The sequence below is a fragment of the Caretta caretta genome, chromosome 10 (genome assembly GCF_965140235.1).
Source record: "Caretta caretta isolate rCarCar2 chromosome 10, rCarCar1.hap1, whole genome shotgun sequence".
NCBI classification, from domain to species: Eukaryota; Metazoa; Chordata; order Testudines; family Cheloniidae; genus Caretta; species Caretta caretta.
In genome coordinates, this window is record NC_134215.1 from 44,797,256 (window position 1) to 44,820,619 (window position 23,364).

The 23,364-nt window shown below is 47.5% G+C and overlaps 1 protein-coding gene and 1 long non-coding RNA gene across 3 annotated transcripts; both read right to left on the reverse strand.

Annotated features, from left to right (window-relative positions):
- Nucleotides 1–5,715: 5,715 nt before the first annotated feature.
- Nucleotides 5,716–12,203, reverse strand: B2M (beta-2-microglobulin). 2 transcript variants are annotated; one of them, XM_048867115.2, is made up of 4 exons: nt 12,050–12,203; nt 10,281–10,559; nt 8,813–8,847; nt 5,716–6,609 (listed from the first exon to the last, which is right to left on the reverse strand). In XM_048867115.2, exons 1-3 carry the CDS (start codon nt 12,114–12,116, stop codon nt 8,834–8,836), a joined length of 360 nt encoding a protein of 119 aa, XP_048723072.2. In that variant the 5' UTR covers nt 12,117–12,203; the 3' UTR covers nt 5,716–6,609; nt 8,813–8,833. The 2 variants fall into 2 exon arrangements, with proteins under 2 accessions (XP_048723072.2, XP_048723070.2); XM_048867113.2 differs by having other exon boundaries at nt 5,716–6,617.
- Nucleotides 12,204–14,369: 2,166 nt separating this feature from the next.
- Nucleotides 14,370–23,281, reverse strand: LOC142073364 (uncharacterized). The gene is made up of 2 exons (XR_012670193.1): nt 21,910–23,281; nt 14,370–16,886 (listed from the first exon to the last, which is right to left on the reverse strand). It is a non-coding gene; the product is annotated as an uncharacterized LOC142073364 (long non-coding RNA).
- Nucleotides 23,282–23,364: the final 83 nt, after the last annotated feature.

The following is a 23,364-nucleotide window of genomic DNA, read 5'->3' on the forward strand; positions in this document are numbered from 1 at the left end:
AAAAGCAAAGCCAATCTAAATTATCCTTCTGCAGTCTTAAATCAGCAACCCTTGGTTTTGTAGCTCAACTGTCCTAACCGATAATCTCTGATATGGTAATAACTCCTCCCACTCCACACTGGTCAGCGATGGAGACTGAATCCCGGATCTTCAGTACTCAAAGTGTGAGTCACAGCTATTCGAACTAAGGAAGCACTGCCTTTAGTCGCTTGCACTAGTAGGCTTTTATCATCTTTCTTAGCACCAGCCAGAATGGAGAACTAAAAAAACACCTGGAACCAGTAGGTTACACTTTGCTATTAGCCACTCAGGATTTTTCAACACGTACCAACACTTTAGGACTCACTGAAAATTCCCTGCAGAATTTCAACAGAGAGAGAGAATCCTGTACTAGGTGCTGGGTCTTACCCCAGGCCTTGGTAAGATTCACAAGGAGAAATCGCCCTTGGCTACTACTTCTCCATGCTTCATGGCCCCTTAAGGATGCATCCCCCTCACTGCTCCTCCTCCCCCCGGCCATGGGTAGGCTCAGGGAGTGAGCTCCTCAGCCATCCCCTCCTTCTTCTCACCCCAGTCCTCCGGAGGAACTTCCTCTTCCTCCAGCACTATGGAGAGAGAGTGTGAGGGCTCCTCTTTTGCTCTGATCCTTTCTTCCCCAGGGCCTACCCCCAGCCATCTGCAAGCCCCAGGCTGCGGAGCCATCTTGAGCAGAGCCCTGAGTCTGCTGGCAGCCTGCACCATGGCTCTGTGGTCCCAGAGTGAAGGGGAAGGCAGACTCAGGGCAGCTCCTCTCTGCTCTCTCCCAGGCCAGGCTGTGTGCATAACACCTCACTCGCAGTGGCACACCAGGCACAGAGCTGCAGGGAACAGCAGCAGAGCTGAAGGGGAGGGGTGTGAAGGGCCTAAAGGCTGGAGGAAGCCTCAGGCAGTCTGAAAAGTCAGCAGCTCTGCTGAAGAGACTCCCCAGTCTAGGGTTCACCTATCATCCCATCCAGAGACACCTCAGGGTACTCAGCCTACCCCCCACATCCAGCTATTCCACAGGAGACACCCCCTCCCCACCCAGATATAGTGCACACAGGCTCCCCCACACACCCCTCAGCAAGGTGATGGATCTCCATGAGCCCCAGAGTCTAGGCCTCTATGTCTGTGTGGGAGATTTACCCCAAGGTGATTGGCCTCAACAAATCCTAGGGACCATGCCCAGCAAATCTAGGGAAGAGTTTTACCCTCAGAAGATGGCACTCGGTGAGCTCTGGACTAGGCCCACGTGGAGGACTTGGCAGACCTGCAAATGAAGCAGCTGTTAAGTCACGGGGTCTGGCCGAGCAGGGCCCTTAGCAAGCAATACCACAGGAAAATGGCACAGGCAAGGTTCTGGAAGAGGGTGGGCGTGCGGTGAGGGGCAGGTAGTTCCCCAGGGACAGATGCTGGGAAAGGGTGGCCGCAGCAGGCAGGCACTGGGAGAGCTGAGGAGTTCGTGGCTTTGAAGCAGACTGGCGGTGTTCGGAGGGGTGCGTGGAGTGCAAGGGAGGTTTCTGAGAGAGGACGGCAGTTAGCGAGAGGCAGAATGGCAGTTACTCTGTTCCCTCCCATGGAGGGAAAGGTTCTAGAAAACAGGACTCACCCAGGTTTTCCTAGGATGGCCCCTTGGCCAAGGTAGCTATCCTGGATGAAATGGTTTGGATGTCCTGGGTTTTTGTATCCAAGATGTGGCAACTCTACGCCCTAGTCCACACTGCCCAACATTTCAAGTGGTTACTCTGGAATGGGTCCTATCCCCAGGGAGGGGTGTGGAGGTGGAGGGAAGTTACAGAGTGAGCTTGCCCCCCACTCACCCCTCAGCAGCAACTCCTGGGCTCCTATCCTGTGGGGTTGGCAGGGCTCAGCTCCTCACCCTGGGTATTATGACCTGGCCCAAGTGCACAGCACTGCTCAGGTTTGACCTGGACCCCTGACCCCCTGTACCAGGTCACAATGCTACTCACTCAAATTTAGCTTGGGCACGCACACACACAGTCAGCAGGCCAGGCTAAACCTGACCATCACTGTGAGCCTGTGTGACAAGGGGCACTGTGCAATACCTGGAGCAGAGAGCCAAGGCCTGTAGGGCAGGAGCCACTTTAACCAGGACAAAGGGTTGGGGGGGTGTCAAAACAGGACAGTTCTGCTAAACCTGGGACAACTATTGGAAAGTCTGCTAGTCAGTGGGAAGCATATGAGTAGATAGTGTTTTCCTAATGACAGGAATTAATATAATGCTCAGTATTTCTACAATCTTAAATATCTAAAAGTACTGTGCGAACATTAGCTGTTTGGTGAGTCTATGAGGTCACAGAAACCTGGGGAGGAAGGTTATAGCTAGAGAGATGGGCAGTAGTAATAACATTCATATTTCAGAGTAGCAGCTGTGTTACAGTATATATGGTAACACCCATTGTTTCATGTTCTCTGTGTATATAAAATCTCCCCATGGTATTTTCTACCACATGCATCCAATGAAGCGAGCTGTAGCTCACAAAAGCTTATGCTCAAATAAATTTGTTAGGCTCTAAGGTGCTACAAGTACTCCTTTTCTTTTAACATATTCATGCTTACATAATAAATAAATAAATAAATAATAGAAGTGTTACTCGCCCATTCAGTAATTAAAGGTGAACTTTCAGATCAATTTAGACCCAAACGTAGCTGCTGTGAAAACAAACTTTTGCAAAGCCTCACACATCAATAGAAACACTCCAGTGGATTTTTTGCTTAGAACTTTCAAAGGATACAATTTATTGTTAAAGACCTAACATTTCCCTCCCATGTTTGCTTCCCAAACATTGCCACCCTCTGCTAATGTGCAAGAATGCAGGAAAGTGATTGGAAACCTAATACATTTATACTCACTTGCTAATTTAGGGGATTGGAAAAATAGAATGGAGTTTAATTTGATACACTTTTCTTGGTTTTAAAATACAGATAATTCCTGTCTCTTACAGAGCATCAGCTCAACTGGAATATACCAGACTTTTCTTTATTCCTGTGTTTTCAGAAAAAGTTCTCTTACCCAGCCTGAGGTTAAAATTTCCATAATTAGAGAGCCTCTTTGAGCAAATGCTGTCTTCAAGTACAAAACCTTAAATGGGAGGAGATTACTTTGCACAATGTCTGTCTTCCTTGCCTGTTAAAAATAATTTCATGATTAAATGGGAAAAAGTGGTCACATCCTTTCAAAGCAGAGGGATGGAATTCCGTAATGTCTTTCATGCATGCTTGTTCTGCCTCAACAAGCTTGTTAGAGTCATGCCATCAGATCACATGGAACACACTGCAGTCACTAGGGTACCCTGCATCCTGGGCTCTGTCCCTGCCCCATATTAGTTCCTTATTAGGCACTTGCTCTTTGTTACACAAAGAAAATATTGGCTTTTTCAAGAAAATAAGGCCAGCAGGGGCCATTATGATCACAACAGGTATAGGATTTCATCCAGTAATTTCTCCATCAAGCCAAACAACTTCTGGTGGGGCTAGAAACTCTGTTTTTGGTGCCATTCCTTCCAGAATCTTGTTTCTTGACATACCTGAACACTGAGGACCACCACAAAACTGGATACTAGCCTGGCTTTTGTGTTGACAGTTGTTTGTAGGAGAAAGGAACCCTGGCTCTCCGTCCATGGTAGAATGGACTCACCAGGCCTCGACCAGCCTGCCTTTCTATAACACAGCACAACTACACTTGTGAGAAAGCGTAAGTTTGCATATATGCTGTGTTCTTTAAGTTATCCTAAAGCAAAAACACAGTTGCATAAAGTGGATTGTTCACTTGAATAAAATCTAGAGAAACTGATGAATTTCTCAAGTTTCAATTTGTTTCTTTCCCACCTGCTTAAATCTTATTTTACTGTTTTGAAAGAACAAAACAGTACAGACCTTAGTGTAACCTATAAGTTTATGCATGAAGGCTTTAGGCCATTTTCAGATTTTTTTTTTTTTAAGTTAAATGTTAAGGGAGTTGTATTATTCTCCCAGCAAGGCTCTAAGAGCCAGGAATGAAAAGCCTACAAGAAATTCAAAGCAGCTGAACTACATGGTGGTTTTCCCTCCTGACACCTGGCAACAGCTTTATTTAAAGTAGGTATCTGCTAGTCTGTTTGAATGTTACACCTTCTCAGAGCCATTGGTGGGGCATTTGTATTGTTCTGGCAGTATTTCGGGCAGCCTCAACAATCAGACCTCCTTAAGTAACTCACCACGTATTTGTTTAATTTGTCTTCAAAGAACAAGTCTTCTCTTTCCTGATGGACATTGAAGAACGGACTCACTCAAAATCCTTCTGAAAAGTTGTCTGAAGACCACCCTTATTGACAATGTCTCAATTTCACTGAGCTGGTCTTCTTCCCATAGCTCTGCCCCACCCTATAGCGAAGCTGGGTGTTCCAGAAACACAAGGATCATCAAAAAGAACAGGAGTACTTCATCTGATGAAGTGGGCTGTAGCCCACGAAAGCTTATGCTCAAATAAATTTGTTAGTCTCTAAGGTGCCACAAGTACTCCTGTTCTTTTTGATGATACAGACCAACACGGCTGCTACTCTGAAACAAGGATCATCATTCAATTGACTCAAAACAGAAGCATGGTCATGAGGATGTCTTATAGGAGTTTGTGCAAGGACAGGGACTGGAAACTGCACCTGTATTTCCTTCCATGGCCCAGCACAGGCTCCCAGTCTAGGCTAAGGAGCCAGACCCCATCACCGCTCGTAGATAGAGACCCGTACCTCTTCCCCTCCTAACCAGGGTTTTTCCAGACTGCACAGTTCTGTGTCTACACAGTTAAGCAGTCTGGCTTGTTGGGCATAACAGATTGGTATTTGTGCTTTTGCTCTCTCTTCAGAGGTGATAAAATAGCAAAAGTACCCAGTTACCACACAGCTGATTCTAAGCAAGCATTTATTCTTAAAGTAAACGCACTACAGAAAATATGCTAAAACAATAAAAGAACCTACATGCATGCTAATAAAACTTACCAGAGATCACCCCCCACAGGTGCTGTGGTTGGAGTCAGTCCTCCTGAGCTGAGGCTGTTATGAAAAAGAACCCAGATGGCACAGATCACCCTGTTTCTTTACACAACTTGGGCCTTTGATCGCCAGCCTTCAGGATCAGATAGTCAGTGGACAATGGTGCCCCCTCCTCAGGGTGTATCTTGCGCTAGTTTTTTTTTTGAAGCCCAACTTTTAGATGATATTTGCATTCACCTCCTAGGAGTTCCATTTCACACATATTGACCTCAAAAGACCATTCTTGTCTACTACAATTTTCAATATAGTTCATTAATCATCCAGGCCCACAATAATACAGAACATTTGCATTGAATACAATTGACTCCAAATGTACTAAATTCAATGGTGTGAACTGGCCATGTCTGTCACAAGGGGCAGTAGAGGCAAAAAGAGGGGGAGAAGGGGAAGTGTGTCAGGACAAAGCAAAGGATTGTTGGGAGCAGAGCTGTGCAGGACTTGAAGACAAAGCTGAGAAGTCAATGATCATATGGATCAGGAACACAATCTCTTTTTACTTTTATCAGAAAGTGGAAAACAAAAGATTTGAGCAGCGGCTCTTACAGCAAGGAGACTAATTCATTGAGAGACATATCGCATGCCTTGATGAACCCAATGCAAGGCAAGAAATGTCCTCTCTTCAACTTAAGAAATCACAACTTCCACAGGGTTTTGTTTTTTTTTAAAGATATATTTAAGACAAAACGTCATTCTGTACAATTAAGAACCATACAAAGTGTTACACTCTCCTTTTAATTAGTAAAACAGATCCATACAGATTGTCCAAAAATGTTTAACAGACTTGCACACATGGATTTATTGCTTTAACTGATTATTTTAATTGATTGGCATTTATAGTAAGAAATGCTGTAGCCAAGAGTTGTTCTTAAAAGCTCTACTATTGCTCACCCCAAAGGGCTTGGCAACATGTGTTGCACTCAGGCCCTGGTAGCCCTCAATGCTGTCCCCATCCCTGCTGTACTGGGACCTTGTTATAGCTCTTATGTTCTGGAGCTACTGGAAAGACAAAAATCTTCCAAATTTGCAGTGCAAATTCTCTCTCTCAATACCATGAGCACAGCATGGCTGGATTAGAAGAAGGATCCATGGGTCTTAAAAGACCCTGAGACATGTTTAGGATTTACTTTACAAGTGCCAGTTTAAATAGCAGTAGCACACCTGCCAGACTGACCAATATAAGTTTGGCTTATCTTTGCATAAGATCTATAATGATTCTATAAACATGTCCACCACCAGATTACCCAAGTTTTCCACCTAAGCAGACAGAGCATTGATAATTTTGGTGTGAGGCCAGCTCTAATGTCACACTGTCATACACAGATGAGGGCCCCAGGCTCAAATCTAACATTTCACACTAGCAAGTTTTTAATTTCAAAAGACCACCCCCACATCCAACATCCCACCCCCAAACAAATTATTTAGCATCAGTTTAAAGCTATATATTCAGCTCCAACACAAAATAAGTGAGGGGTGTGAAGAGCACAGAGGAAAATGGGTTAGGGTTTAAGCTGATTTCAGATTGCAAGGCAGAAGTTCTTCAGACCTGAAAAGCTGGGGAAAAAAAAAAAAAAGAAGATTGTGTTTTATTAATAAAGCTTATATTACTATAAAGAATAAGCAATCTGAAATGGAGAACCTGGCTCAGAGATCCCAGCTGCAAACAACTAATACAGGGGTCGGCAACCTATGGCACATGTGCCAAAGACGGCATGGGAGCAGATTTATAATGGCACGCTGTGACCTGCCGGGACCCAGCCGCCAGCCCTGCTCTTCTCCGCCCCCCCCACAGGGACAGGGTGAAGAAGCTTGGTCCTGCCAGCTGCTGCTGCAGGGCAGGCAAGGTCCCCCCTCCCCTGCCTCTTCCCGCACCGTGCTGGGTTCCTGCCCCTCCTCCTTCCTCTCCCTCCCTGCTGCAGATTAGCTGATGGCCCTTGTGAGGGAGGGGGAGAAGAGGTGGGCACGGGGCCTTGGGGAAGGGGGGTAGAATCAGGGCATATCCCCTCCAGCCCCCTGCCGTGAGCCACTCTGGGCAGGGGGCTGGGAGCACCCCCACGACCCTACCACACACACCCCAGCCCTCTGCCCTGACCCCTACACCTCCCCACGACCCCAGCCCTGACTCTAGCACCCCCACACATACCCAGCCGCCCCAGCCCTCTGGCCTGACTCCTGCAACCTCCTCATACACCCCCTGCCCTGACTCTTGCACCCCCCACATTCCCACCTCCACCCTCTGCACCAAACAGGAGCTCCTACACCCCTTGCCCCACATTCCCACCTGCACCCCTCGCACCAAATGGGAACTGCCCAGGTAAAGCACTTCACACCTAAGCCTCCTGCCCCAACCCTATGCCCCCTCCCTCATTCTATTTCCTGGCCAGACCCTACACCCCAACCCTGTTCTCAGCACACTCCCACACTCATCTCAGTGCAGAGAGTGTGCTAGACCAGGGAGAAGGTAGGTACCTACTCTATGTGGGCAGAGCAGGGCCGGGATCCCAGACTGGCAGCAGGCTGAGCGGGGCCGGCAGCTGGGATCCTGGCTGGCAGGAGCCAGCGGACGGAACCCCAGACGGGCAGCGAGTTGAGTGGCAGTGGGCTAAGCCGCTCAGCCCACTGCTGGTCTGGGGTCCCGGCCGCCAGCCGCGCTCAGCCTGCTGCCGATCTGGGATTCTGGCTGCCGGCCCCTTGCCAACCAGGGTGCTGCCCACAGGCCCCGCTCAGCCTGCTGCCAGCCTAGGCGAACGGAACCCCAGGCCGGCAGCGGGCTGAGCGGGCCAGTGGTGTAAGATCAGCATTTTAATTTAATTTTAAATGACGCTTCTTAAACATTTTGAAAACCTTGTTTGCCTTACATACGACAATAGTTTAGTTATATAATATATAGACTTACAGAGAGAGACCCTCTAAAAACGTTAAAAAGTATTTCTGGCACGCAAAACCTTAAATTAAAGTGAATAAATGAAGACTCAGCCCACCACTTCTGAAAGGTTGCCGACCCCTGAACTCGTATAAACCCTAACAGGTTCTGGACGTCACACATTCTAAGAGCAGCTGCACCTCCAAAGTGTTGTTCTATTACATGCCCAAGCTTCTCAGATAGTTTAAGGCACTGGACTTGAAACTTTACCTCTTACTTGTTCACACTTGGTGTGCTGCATTTGCTGGTGCTGCACATTAAGCCCTTTGTTATAATTCACCAACCCAAAGCTGCTCCAGCACTGCCTGGCAAGAGACTGCCCCGTGCCCACTCCCCCAGGCCACAAATGATGCCTTATAGTGACTACTGTCCCTCTAACTTTAATGCAATATTAGCCAGCCCTCCTCGGAGATATACCTAGATCATAAGCAAGGACTGCCAAATCCACCTCTTCCCACCCATCAAGAGAAAATACCGTGGGGTCTGGTGACTAGCAGACCCTGTGACATATAAAGAACCCTTCTTTCCAGGTGCCAAGTGAAGTCATAAGCTTTACAAAAATATATTTTGCTTAAAAGGCTGCTCTCTAATCCTTGGACAAGCAAGTGGAGTCTCCATAAGTAGACAATATTGTTACCAGTGGAACAATTTCAGGCGACACACATACCAACTAATAAGCTAGAGACAGAGCTGCCTGTTCATCTTCTCTCTGGCTTTCTGCCTCAACATGGCAGACATTTTGCTTCCTTCCCCTGGGCTTCAACCTAAGGATCAGTCTAGCACCAAATTCACTTTGACAGCAAGAAATGAAATATCCATAACTTACCATATGTGTCTAAGATGCAGGTTAATTATCTGCATCTGCAAAAAAAGAGGACAACAGGATGTTAGACTTCACTTCCAAGACATGGCTGTGCTGCACAAATAACCCTCTCATCCATCACAACAATTCTAATGCAGAGCTAGGAGAGTTCTATCACTCTAGCAGCCAAACAGATGCCCTGTGATAAGCCACCACTGCTCATGCTACGGGACTATGGACTGGGCCAGAAAAGAAACGGACACCACACCCCTCATCCTCTTGCCAGTTGTCCTAAGCATCTTTGCTTAGTTTACCAAAACTAATTGGGTTTCCTCCTCCCAGCAAGCAGAAGTCAACTGGATTCCATTCCACCCTGTCATGCTTGTGATGCCAGACAAATTCAAAGTCCTGGATCTTTTATTGTTGGTGATTATGTATCAAAAAAAAAAAAAAAAAAAAAAAGAGAGACACAGAGAAAAGCCTGCGGAGCAAAGTAAGAGACCAGGCTGGGGTTGAAAATGGTTTCTCTGACAAAAACTGTTCTTTTAATAAAATACATCTTTTTATCTTCTCACTTACCCTTTTTCAACAGGCAAGTTATATAAAAGTTACATCTGACATATCTGTTCAGGTAATTTTTATTTCGAGATGAGCATAAGGGATTAAGATACCATTAAGACACTATGATAACATTCAAGCCAGGTACCGAGTGGGCAGGCAGGGGTTGTGCATACCTTCCCCAGAGCTCTCCTAACTGAGGCTATGTCTACGCCAACATTTTTGCCGATGAGCGGTGTGAAAAGAACACCCCTGGACCAACTTAAGTTTTACCAACAAAAGTGCTGGTGCAGACAGTGCTACTGTCAGCAGGAGAGGCTCTCCTGCCAACATAGCTAACACCGCTTGTTGGGGATAGCTTAATTATGCCAGCAGGAGAGCTCTCTCCTGCCAGCAAAGAGTGGCTACATGGGAGACCTTACAGTAGCATGGCTGTAGTGGTACAGCTGTGCCGCTGTAAGGTCTGCAGTGTAGATATAGCCTGACCTGATCTACAGCATGTCCAATATTCCAGAAATTAGTCTCTCCCTCTTTCCATTACTATCAGATGTTCCAATGCAGTGTATTAATTTTCATGGGGATTTAGTTTAGTTGGGGATTGTTCCTGCTTTGAGCAAGGGGTTGGACTAGATGACCTCCCGAGGTCCCTTCCAACCCTGACATTCTATGATTTTATGTTCCCTTTGGCACTTAGAGACAGTTTATTTCACTGGAGCCTAGGAAAAGGCCAAAAGGTGTCTAGAAACATGACATCAGGAACTCACCCTATTATATTACGCTTAAAAGAAAAAAAAAAAAAGACACTGGACTTGTGACTAAGCAGACAAGCTGCATTCTCTGGCAGAGTGCAGGATCTCAATAGCAACAGAATCCAAATCCAGTCTACAATTGCTGAGGGATGAAGTGAACAAAATGGAAGTAGCGAAATACTCACCCCATTTGACGTTCTTGGGACTTTCAAGGGTGATATGCTCCACTCTGCATACATATGTATCTTTCCCATTAGGAGTGAATGGGACATGCACCAGGCGCTGGAAACTCCAGTCTTCTCTGAAGGAAAGGTCGGCCATTTCCACGTTATCCATCTTCTCATCATTCTTCAGCAAGGTGATCTGAATGTTTGGAGGCTGGAACCCCTCCACAAAGCAGTTCAGGAAGTTCTGCTTGCCATTCTCCGCTGGGTGGCGGGAGTACACATGTACTTTGGGGGCAGCTAAAGGGGTTGAGAAAAGAACAGAGCTGAGTGACATCCTAGCTGCTGTAATTGTCTCCCCTCCAGCCAGACTCCACCAGCTGCACACTAATGACTCAAAGAGCCGAGCCAAGCCAAACCACAATGCCAGCTTCCTAGATTTTGAGCCTTTAAAAGCTCTTTGTTAAGAAACCGCAAGGCACGTAATAACAGTAGCACCTCAGAGTTATGAGCACTGTGGGAATGGAGGCTGTTCACAAATCTGAAATGTTATGATTGTTCCTTCAAAAGTTTACAACTGAACCCTGACTTAATACAGCTTTGAAACTGTTTATGCAAAAGAAAAATGCTGCTTTTAACCATCTTAATGTAAATGAAAGCAGTACAGAAACAGTTTCCTTCCTTTGTCAAAAAAAAATTAGGCTTTCCCTTAATTTTTTTAGTATTTTACATTTAACAGTACTGTACTATACAGTATTTGCTTCCTCTCCCCCTCCCCATATCTCTGCTGCTTGATTGTGTACTTCCAGTTCCAAATTAGGTGTGTGGTTGACTGGTCAGTTCGTAACTCTGGAGTCTAGAGCTCTGAGGTTCTACTGGCCCAAAGCAGCTTGGTTTACACTTACAAGAGATCAGTCTAGCCATGTCCATTAGGGTGTGAAAAACCCCTAAGCCCAACCAACACGCGAGCCACCCCCGTGGCATAGACACAACAAGAACCTCTACGCTGGCACAGCCCCAGTACAGACACAGTCTACGCCCACAGCAGCTTTTCTGCCAGTGTAGGACCAACACCTCCCTGACAGCTAGGCTGACCAGACAGCCTGATTTTATAGGAACAGCCACACTATTTGGGCCTGTGTCTTATATTGGTGCCACACCCCCTTCCCGATTTTTCACACTCGCTATCCAGTCACTCTATTGCAACCAGGGTCAGTGGAACCTGGCTCCTGCTGAGTCACGGAGGGAGGTGGGGTCCCCACCCCAGCAGCACTCCTCTGGGCACAGGCTGCAGCCGCACCAGGGCACCCCCAGCAGGAACGCAGCCCTGGGGGCTCCCGCGGCGGAGCTAACCTCGCCGCTGGGGCTCATCCAGCGCCCTCCCACCACCGCAGCAGAGGCGCCCCCATCCCCACCGAAAGCGAAAGCCAGGCGGGCAGCCTTCCCAGAAAGCCCCTGGCGCACAGCCAGCCGGAGCCGCCCGACCCAGCGGGTCCCGCAACAACCCAGCCGGGCGGCCGCGGGGCGCTGAGCACCGCCCGGGGGAGCCGCTCCCGGGCCGGGCTGTCGGGGGGTGGCCCCGCGACCAGCACGGGGCTCGGCGCGCTCCGCGCAGCTGGGGCGAGACTCGCGCTCCGGTTCGGAGCGGGGCCCGGCTCCCCGGGGAGCTGTCCCCGGCTAAGGCTGCCGGCGGCCCCCGGGCTGGACCCCCCGTCTGGCTCGGACACTGCGCGGCCCGGGACAGGTCTCTATGCGCCCCTCCAGCGGTCCCGGCACGGAGCGGGTCTTACATTGGATCGCCTCCAGGCCGGCGAGTCCGAGCAGCACAAGCATCAACACACTGAGACCCCGAGCCATGGCTCCAGCTACACACGCTCCTCCGCGCTCACCCTCAGCGGACTGGCACCTCCGCCGCCCGCCAGCGCCTTTATACCCTGCCTGCCTCGGGCCAATCACAGCGGGGTGAGGCCTCCCGCATCACTCGTCACCAGGCAGACATGCCGCTGACAGGTTAGCCGAGCCGAGAGGGGCTTTCCGGCGCGTGCACGCTCCCCGCAGCAGCCGCTCCCTCGGGCTCCAGCTCCCTTTCGGTTTCGCTTTTCAGCCTTCAGTCCTGGAGCAACTACCGCTGGCCACTCTCGCCAGGGCCCTTTGTGTAATAGCCTGAGCTGGGCTCTGGGCGTTCCTTACAGCTCCTCTGTCCCAGCTGAGACCCTGCTCAAGACAAGTTTCAGAGTAGCAGCCATGTTAGTCTGTATCAGCAAAAAGAACAAGAGGACTTGTGGCACCTTAGAGACTAACAAATTTATTAGAGCATAAGCTTTTGTGAGCTACAGCCCACTTCATTGGCTGCATGCAGAGGAAAATACTAAGGTGCCACAAGTACTCCTTTTCTTTTTTCTCAAGATAAAGAGTCTCAACACCTCTGTCCCCTCACCTGCCACTACCCCCTTCTCCAGCACCTGCAACTAGGATTTCTGCAAAAACAACTTTTCCTCCCCATGGCCCCAGCCCACACCCCCACCACCTTACCTAGCCCTGCTCAGCCATAGTGCTCACAGCGCTGTGCACAGGTGGTCAGTCTCCTTAGCTGCTTTTACACATGGGGAGATTGAAGCTCTGGCTGGAGCCCTCCTTTAAAACCCCATAAAGGAGCGGTGGTGCCTTTGGTGGTCACAAGTTCAACAGAGCTAGCACACAGCTCTTCCCCAGAGCATCCGCGAGCCAAGGGCCTGTCCATTTTCTGGATCAGGAAGAAGGCCCTGAGCCAATTTAAAACCAGGTTATTTATCCAAAAATCCTTTCTTTGTCTGAAACAATGAGGAGTCCAGTGGCACCTTAAAGGCTAACAGATTTATTCAGCTTTCATCTGAAGAAGTGGAGTTATTACCCACGAAAGCTTATGCCCCAATAAATCTGTTAGCCTTTAAGGTGCCACTGCACTCCTTGTTGTTTTTGTGGATACAGACTAACACGGTTACTCCTCTGATTCTTTGTCTGGTAGTCCCTGAAGAATCCAGTGTGAACTAGTGTCTGTGCACCTTTCTAGGAGCGTCCTCAAAGGGCTGGTAATAGGAATGACAATATTCCCTCCTACTAGAGAAGGTACATACAATGCCACAACAACACACCAGAACTGCATTTTTAATACAATAGACCCCAAAGGTTTTAAACCTAATTCGTAAGCTTTAACTTCATTCGGTAAAGTTTATCTTAATTCCAGAAGATTTGTCCAGGATATTGTCAGTGTGTCACATCCAACATCCCTACAGTATTTTTACTGTTATATTACTGATAGGCCCACAGACTTAACTTGAGCTTAACTTACTTTGTATTTGGAAATATAAAATAAGATTCATCATTATTGTTCCTATTAACATGGGGGTTTTTATGAAAATTAAATAAGTGTCACACGACACTGAGATAGCTGCTAGCTTCTTCCTGTGCGGTTTACTGGTCGCTTGAGTGTGTGTGTGGTGTGAGGTTTGTCATTCCCTGCAGCACAGAATGTTACCTGTGCATAGAATTGAAAAACAAACAAAACAAGAAGAGAGAAAGAGACATTCTTAGAAAATAGAGTAACAAAGAACCAGAGTCAGCCCTCAGTTATACCCAATCAAGCCCCTCGTCAAGGGCATAAGGTCACATGGTTACAAATAAGGGCAGAATTGGGCCCCCATTTTTGTTCTTGTTTTTTATTTAAAACATTATTGGGATTTGCTTTTACCTTAATACATTTTTGGTCCCTCCAAGGCTAGCCAAGATCGACCATTTCAGGGAGTGACAGTTATTTCCTGGTTTCCCTGCTTAGTCACTTCTTTTTCCTAATTGGTGAAGGGGGTTGTAAGGTTCATGGCAGAATAATAAAAATTTCCTACTCATCCATTTTTAGTTTCTAGCAGAAAAATTGTGTTCCTTTTGAGGTCATGGTCCATCTGCCTTTACCAGAGCAGCATAGCTTATTCCTAAACAGCAAGAGTCTCAGATTACAGAGCCTCCCTTTTCCTGGCAACAATCAACATGTTGCCGGCACCCAGTGCCGAGAGGCTGAACAACAGCTTGAGTTGGTTCGTTACCCGGTGTGCTACACCCAATAATCACAACGGGGTGGAGAAGCAGAAAAGTTTATTTGCAGCTGCAAAAAGGTACAGGTAGAATAAAATCTCAAATCCTGCACAGAGCAGGAAGTTACACAGGCTTTTATACATCCTTTTTCCCAGCATACTTATCCAATAGCAAGCTGCTCCAAGTATCCATATAGCCAGCCAATCCAGTTCCCAGCTAGTTCCCTGATTCTCTGTATCATTTGTTAAACTATACATAAAGCTGCTTTATTCAGCATTGTTCTTCCATATCTCCCCTGTTTGGCCTTGCTTAGTTTCAGGCAGTCTGACTCTGCAACATACTGTTGCAGATTCTCAGCATAACTGCTGTGTGTGCCTCCAGGCGGGGGGGGCCCAAGGACACTTGGGCCTAGCACGCAGAGCTGCTGTGAGTGCCTCCAGGCAGGAGGAGGGGGGCCAAGGACACCGGGGCCTAGTGCGAGGGGGCTTCATCGACACTCGTGGTCTTCCATCCCCTCGAGTTACCTAGTGGCCATGCCCCAGTGTTCCCAACAAACATTACAGCCAACTCAACACAAGGCAGCATTTCTCAGGGTAAGCCAGCCTTTCATCTTACTTCTCTATACTTCTCCCCCTTTCACTAAAGAGACCCCTTTTACCAACTCTTATGAACTGACTGAAAGTCTTATCATATTTGGAGTGATGTTTCAAGTGCCAGTCATTGAATCTACAAAAATCTCAACTTTTTAATTTTTTAAAGCAAGTTTCTAGCCCTCATGGTTGTGGAGGTAAGTTTGAAAATGTTGCACAAGGCAACGTAAAGGCTCAGAAACCAGAAGCCAAATAAAAAAAACCAGACACACAACCTACTGTTATTATTTTTTAAAAGTCTTAGGATTTTTAGGCCAGTCTAGTTTTCAGCTGACTGACTCATGATTTTTGACCATTTTGGGTTGGCAAAACTATAACAAGCGCCACATACTCCCAATTGGGTCCTGGTGAAAACATAGCTGCCTCCTTTTCACCCACGATTAGAGTACATAAAAACGGCCATACTGAGTCAGACCAAAGGTCCATCTAGCCCAGTATCCTGTCGTCTGACAGTGGCCATTGCCAGGTGCCCAGAGGAAATGAACAGAACAGGTAATCATCAAATGATCCATCTCCTGCTCCTATCGCCCATTCCCAGTTTCGGGCGAACAGAGGCTAGGGATACCATCCCTGCCCTCCCTATTCCTGACTAATAGCCATTGATGGACCTGTCCTCCATGAATTTATCTAGTTCTTTTTCAAACCCTGTTATAATCTTGGCCTTCACAACGTCCTCTGGCAAGGAGTTCCACAGGACATAGTTGTGCCTTGTTAACCCTGGCTAGACCCCTTTCTTAACGGTTTGAGTTTGATGGGCAGCACCAGAACAATGTTGGCAAGAAGCTATTTTGGTTCCCTAAAAGGGCTGTTCAGCAGTGAACTAATGCCCTAATCTGGTGTTAGGGGAACTGTTCCATGGGAGATACCACTTCAAGTAGAGACATAAAACCAACATCCTGCTCACTTGGACTATTAAGGATCCCCCTATTACTTATCACAAAGGTTAGTGGGTCAGCCAGAGCATCTCAATTAAATTCAAGGCCATTTACATTCTGCCCCATATAATTTCAGTGGGATTGAGAACGTCATTCTCCTCAGCAAGAAAAACATAGCAGGAACTCACAAACTTGAAGAGAAATGCAGCAAGCAGAAACCAGCTGCACAGTAGCTACAGCTGCTTGGCTCTGCCAAGCTTAAAGGACCAGATGCAGACAGACATAGTAGGAAAAAGTTCCTATAAGCAAGCAAACTTTGCAGTGGGTAGCATCAATAGGAAGCAATTGCTGGATTCACAGGCACCTAAATATCTTTGTGACTCCCACCCCAGATTGTCACAGAACATCATACAGGCTGACGGGATATGCCTGTGAAAAACCCAAAAAAACCTTAGCCAGAGTTATATCAATAGGGAAAAACAAGATATGAATTAAGTGGTTGCTATTAGGGAGTGATTCTGTGTGTTATGCACTGTCACTTTCATTGCATCAGTTCAAGATTGTTCCTTACTTTGTGTTGCATTGTTGTGCGTTGTTACAGAGCTGAAGCATTCCAGCCCAGAGGTAATGATATTTCACTAGGAGATACGATTATTTTGTAATGAGGTCATAAGGGCTGCTCCTGCCCCATTGGTGTCAATGGGAGCCTTCTCATGGATCTTAACAGTAGCAGGAACAAGCTCATTCCATTTAGGATTTAAGTGCCAATCTCCATATCTGTTACCAATCCCCTCAGCCAGCCAGTCCTCAGCTGGGATTTGCTGCCTTTGGCCCTGATCTTGCAGGCTTTATTCACATGTTGAACTTCATGCACGTAAACAGTCCTAATGACTTCAACAGAATTATTCACATACTTAAGTCTTCTCTGGCTGCAATAAGGGCCCAGCCCTGCCCGTTTGTTCCACAGGCTTAATGCTGTTCAGATGGGGATTCCCAGTGATGATCTCATAGTAAACAATCCTGACTGAAAGGGTTTCCTGTAAAAAGAAACTGAACTGTAACCTCCTGCAAAGGTGATTTTTAGAAAGCAAAAGGAATCTTATTTGAAATTCAATGAAATGCCTCCCATTCTTCTTCTGAATTATGATCTATGATAATTACATCTGTATCTAATGGACCTTTTAGTTCTCGTAAGCATGGTCTGTTAAGCTATAGCAGTCACTTTTATACAGAAACATTATAATCATGTGAGTATATATTCACACCAGGGGTGTAGCCATGGCCCATCCAATTAGCACTTAGACCCACCCAAATCTGAGCAAGGCAGTGCTGCCAGATTAGTCTGTAGCATTGCTGTGGTGGGCTCCTCTGAATTGGTGAGTAGCAAGAACCAATGGGATGGAGTGGGGAGCTGGGCCCAGCCTCCGGGGACAGTCCTGTTGGGATCCAGGAAGCAGGCGGGCACACTCTCCAATACCTCCCCATCCCTCCTCTCTGCACCAGGCCAGGATACAGACGGTTATCAACCCTGCAACACTCCCCCCCAGAGTGGTACCTGCCTGCCCTGCACACCTAGAGAGTCCTTCCCCACAAAACTAGGAGGGGGGTCACTGCCACAGAGAGCCACCCTCACACCGAATGCAAACCTCCCAGCACAGACCCTGCATCCCCATGTGGATGTTGGCACAGTTTCTCTGCCGCAAGGGGAGCAGGCTGCATCTCACACCCTGTGTTTCCTCCCCAAAGGCTGTAGGTGTACGCAGACACCTGCTTCAGCCTGTTTAGTTTCCTCTGCTTCTTCCCTACCTTAGACCCAGGGGGCTGGACTTGGGGGGCTAGCCCAAGCCACAATGTTCACACTCCTAGCATGAGTCAGTCATTATCCATCCCCCATACACTGAGAACTACCCAAATATCCACTCCTAGCTGTACCACTGATTCACACAGTTGGTCAGATGTAGCTGAAGGCAAGTAGAGAGGATGCGGACACTTGTGTGTTGCCATGGCAGTGATGACACAAGAACTACCCCACTCTGCCAGCCAGCTGATCAGTAGGAGCAGAGATCCAGAAATACAAATATTCACCTTACTTTTAATTTCATAGACTTGAAAATCTGCAGAAATAAATTCACTGGGACCATTTCCAGTTCTACAGTCTATACACTCACAAGGCTTGAAAGTGCATTCACCTGTTTGCTAGGACGAGTAGGAAAATTACTCTGCCTGGAACTAACACCAACAGCATCCGCTGGCTCCCTTCACACCTTTGAGGAGCATTGGGCACTGTCTGGAGTTCTCTGCTCGGTGTCCCTATCCAGTTCCCTTCATTTAGCCCTGTGACCTCACTCCCATTCCTATTATCTCATTAATTGTTCCCTGCAATTATTTGGAATCCCAGACCTGTAGATCCTCCCCTTAGTCTGGGGGAGATCCTTTAGTAGTGGGTGGGTTTCTGCCTGGCCGCTCGCCCGCCCGCCCACCTGCTTTCTGGATCCCAACAGGACTAGCACCAACAGCCTGAAATTGGCAGGACTCTGCTTAGTTTCACTCTCTGCTCAGATTTATATAGGCAGCAGCTGTAACACTCCCTAGAAGGCTGTGATCAGTAACAGAGCCACGCCCCTGTGCCTGATTCTTTCCCGCTGCCTAGCTTGTGAGATCATGGAAACAGGTGTAAATGTTTCCTGCTGATTGGTAGTATTTTACATCTACTTTGGACAGGTGTGAATTACTATGCAAGGTGCAAGGAAGTGGAAAATCAGGATCCCAATCTTGCTGATGTTTTGGTGTACTCATGGAACATCTCCTGCTTCTCTCACCTCTCCTATTCCTCCACCCCAGCAGTAGACTGGGTCTCTCTCTCTGCTACAGCACACAGCCTTCTAGCAGCTCCATGAAATTTACAAGACTCTAGTGAGTTTCACATTACTGCTCAGTATCTCAAAGGTACCAGCTGTGAAACTGATGCTATAGTTGTCAGTTTTACTCTGCCACTAAGGGCTGGTCTACACTAGAAAATTAGGTTGACCCAGTTATGTGGCTAGGAGAGTTAAAAATCCATACCCTGGAGCGACGTAGTTAAGCTAACCTAAGTCCCCATGTAGATAGCACTAGGTTGATGGAAGAATTCTTCTGTTGACCCAGCTACTGCCTCTCAGGGAGGTGGATTACCTACACCAATGAGAGAGCCCCTCCCGTCGGCGTAGTATCTGCACTGAAGCATGGCAGGGGCACAACTGTGCCGCTTTAGCACTTTGAGTGTAGACAAGCCCTGAGGAATGTTGCAAACCCAAGAAGAGTTGCAGAGGTATGAGGGTCATGGGGAAAACCCATAAAAAATACACGCAGCTGGGGACAAAGGAGAAAAGAGTGGGAAATTGTCCTCTTTCTTGCCCCTTTTCCAGGAGCCAAAAGAGGGAGGAAGTGTGTGCAAGTGACTGAGAAGGCAGCAAAGCTGGGTAAGGGAGTGGGAAGAAGTGTGATGTTCCCCCTCCTCTCAGCACCAGGGTTGGGAACCTATAAGCCAAGGGTGATGTGAATAAGGGAGGGGGAAAGAGGTGCTTAATGGGTCCAGGGATAATCTGCCATTGAGAATCACCCACTGCCCCCTCCTTCTCAGCAGCGGGGGAGGAGAGGTGCTGCTCTCTGTCATATCGTAAAGCTCTCAGAAACTAAATCTGCCTATTGCATCACACTTAAAGTGAGGGCTTGTCTACACCGGCAAGTTTTGTCAATGAAACTAATGTTGACATGAAAAAAATTGACAAAAGCAAAGTCGCCAAAGTGAGTCTACATTTGCTCCTTCTGTCAACAGATCGCGTCCACATTCGGGGCACCATTGTCGACAGCATGGTATGTATCCCACAGTGCTTGGCGACACCATCTGTCGCTAGGTGTTGTGGGAAGGCGGAAATGGAACGTGGCACGTCCTGGGATGTGCAAAATATCCCGTCATGCACCACTTTGTGTCCCAGCCCTCCAATGGTTTCTGGCTTCCTTTCACGATGTTCTGGCTTTCCCGTCGCACCGTTTTTCCAACTGTCAGTCTTTGTAGTGCGCACCAGCATCTGCAGTGAGAGAGGATGGATCCAACACTTCTCTCCTATGCGCTGTTAACTCTCATGAGGACATCACGCATGGCAACAGAGTTACTCGCAAAGTTACTGACGGAGGATGAATCGCAGGCACCTGAGTGTGATATGGACAGCAGCAACTTATCAGTGCTTTTGGCAGTCACAGAGCAGCTGCATACAGTAGACCGTCACTTTTGGGCGAGGGAAACAAGCACTGATTGGTGGAATCGCATTGTCATGCAGGTTTGGGATGAAGACCAGTGGGTACAGAACTTTAGGATGCATAAAGCAACCTTCCTGGAGCTATGTGCTGAGCTGGCCCGCGACCTGCGGCGCAAGGACATCAGAATGAGAGCTGCCCTTTCGGTAGAGAAGCAGGCTGCAATCATTGTGTGGAAGCTGGCGAATCGAGACTGCTACTGGACATTGCAAATCAATTTGGAGAGGGGAAGTGGTTTGAGCATTGGCTTGCTAAACCCAGGGTTGTGAGTTCAATCCTTGAGGGGGCCATTTAGGGATCTGGGGCAACTATGGGGGATTAGTCCTGTTTGAGCAGGGGGTTGGACTAGATGACCTCCTGAGGTCCCTTCCAATCGTGATATTCTATGATTCACTCTTGGGGCTGTACTACTCCAAGTGTGCAGGGCAATAAATTGCATCCTGCTGCGGAGGACCGTGACTCTAGGAAATGTGCATGAAATAGTGGATGGCTTTGCAGAGATGGGTTTCCCTAACTGTGGCAGGGCAATTGATGGCACACACATTCCAATTTTAGCGCCAGACCACCTTACCTCAGAATACATCAATAGGAAGAGATACTTCTCCATGGGGTTGTAGGTGCTTGTGGATCACCAGGGGCATTTTATGGACATCAATGCAGGCTGGTCTGGAAAGGTGCATGATGCACGCATCTTCAGGAACAGTAGCCTGTACTGAAAGCTGCAGGCAGGGACTTTCTTTCCCTAAGAGTGTGGGGGACGGGAGGCCACCGGCACCTGAACCATGGCCCCACCCCACCCACGCTGCCCCCAGCTCCTGCCCTCATGCTGCCTCTTCTCCTCTGAGCCCTTACCCTTGCAACATTCCACCCTTTCCCCCCATCAGTCTCCCTTACAGCTGGTAAAAAGTGGGAGGGAATAGCCCCCTGGCCCCCTCCCGTTCTGGCCCCCCTGCTCTGCACCAACGGGGATCTGTGTAGTTGCAGAGGTCTACCTGTGCAAAGTTCATTGCAGGATCGGGGTAATGCATTCCAACCTATCTCATAAACATAATCACCAGTGATACCACATGAAATGTTGAGACCAAGGCAGACCATGCACCCTGATTTGTCTGCAACAAAATCTTTATCATCCTAAACTGATGGGTACCAATCTGATTCACTCGTTAATGTTTGTATTTATTCTGATTGCTTTACAAAACAAGAAATGGCTCTGCCATATATTAAACTGTAAGAACAGCAGCTTCTTCTCACACCCCAAACCATAAACTATCAATCAGAAAATAAAGCCCCAAAATCGCACCCCTCAAACATCCTCTTCCTCCATCACTAGTGGGAGACCATCCACAAGTCCAACCTCTGCAGTCTCCATTGCATTCCTAGATCAGATCCCCAACTGACAAAGTTCAGGGAGATCGGAGGCACCAGAGACTCAGCTGTCTCACCATCTTTTCTTAAATAATAATAAAAAATGGAAGACTGGATTCCAGACAATAATTGTCAGCATCAAGTGATGGTTGCTTGAACCGTAGCTGCATTTGCCAGATATGGAATCCCTGAAAGGATTCTGTCTGCAAATGAGTCAATATGCTTCAAAGGAATTTCTTGTATTTACCAAACATGACATTTTAAACACACCCCAAGAGTCTGTATTATCCATAAAGCACCAGTGTTGCTGATTAAACAGCTGAACACATGTTGGATAAGAGACCCCACCTTAGTCTACTTGAGTTTCCTGGTACTCTTACTAAAATTGAATGTTTTGCTCACCTGACACAAGAGATTTACCAAAATCTGGCTGTGCTTCCGTGGCCAGAAAGCAGCGCGCTTAGCAAAGGACTTCTGGTCAGCGGCCATTGCAAATGCAGGAGAAGGTTCACTGTGTCTGCAGCTCAGAAGTCAGAATAAAATGGAAGGGTTAAACACTGATCTGTTGGTGAACAAAGGGGGTTGCCTCTGTTGTGTAGGAGTCATTTGGTGACTGGTGGGATAGAAGGGACAAAGAACACTGGCCCATAGGACTGTGGGATAGGATTGGCAGACTCCCAGGGCTTGATTCTGGCATTGCTGTGTCCATGCTGCACAACAATAGGGCTTGAACCCTGTTCCTAGCTGGTCTTGGGCTGGGATCCTCCACCCCTGTGGGGTCCTAGTACCCTGGGTCCAAGTCTGAGCCCAAGAGATTTGTGTATAGACAGAAGGGTACGAGGGTAGAGTTTGAATCTGAGTCTGATCTTACATTGCAGTGTAGACATATCATTACTGACAAGTCTGTTATCTCTGATATACTAAAATATCTCAGATGCTATGGTGATTACACTTGGTAACTGGTGATTTATTTTTAAACACTGGTCACTGGTTTAAACTCTGCCCCGTTGGTGAGTCCTTCCTTAATACTGCCCTCTGCAGATAAAGAGCTGAAACCTGAAGCAGTGAATACAAGCCAGATTAAAGCTTAGATAACAAAACCTGCAGTATTATTGGAGGAGTTCTGCTGCATCTTTCCTCCTCCAGTTCTACATGAGTCATTCTCCACTCGTCCCATCTCCTGCAGAAGTTTAATAATCAGTATAGCTTGGGGCAGACAAAGATGCCAAATACTACTCAGCCTCAGGGGTATTAAATGACACAATGTATTTTCATGTTGTGATTTAGATCCACAGTGTGTGTATTTTATTCTACCAATGGTATTTCTAGGAATATCTCTTTCTACAAAGTTGGCTATGGTTATCTGAGTGAGAACTTTTAATTTTTTGTTTTGTGGTAATGCCTAGGAGTCTGAGTCACAGGCCAGGACCCCATTGTGCTAGGTGTGGTACAAACACAGAACAAAGAGACAGTCCCTGCCCCCAAAGAGCTACAGTCTACATATAAGACAAGAGGTGAATACAGGCACAAGGGAGAGGCACAAGGGACCAATATGGTTAGTTGAATACTGCTTCACCAGTTAAACCTTGGTTTTACATGTGAGCAAATTAGAACCAACAGAAGAGACCCCCAACTCAGCCTGTGTGTGCTGAGATGTTGGGTTCTGAATTGTAACTAGCTGGGTGACACTGGAAGTCAGTTGCTTAAGGATCTGAGCCAGCACCAACAGAAACATGTTCCTGGGCCTGCCAGCTGCTGTGTGTGCCAGGCAGAAGAGTGACTGCTGGAAAGCATCCCACCCTGAGGGTGAGTTTCCTCACTGCGGCTGGACTGGAAGCAATCATGGGTGCAGCCGCT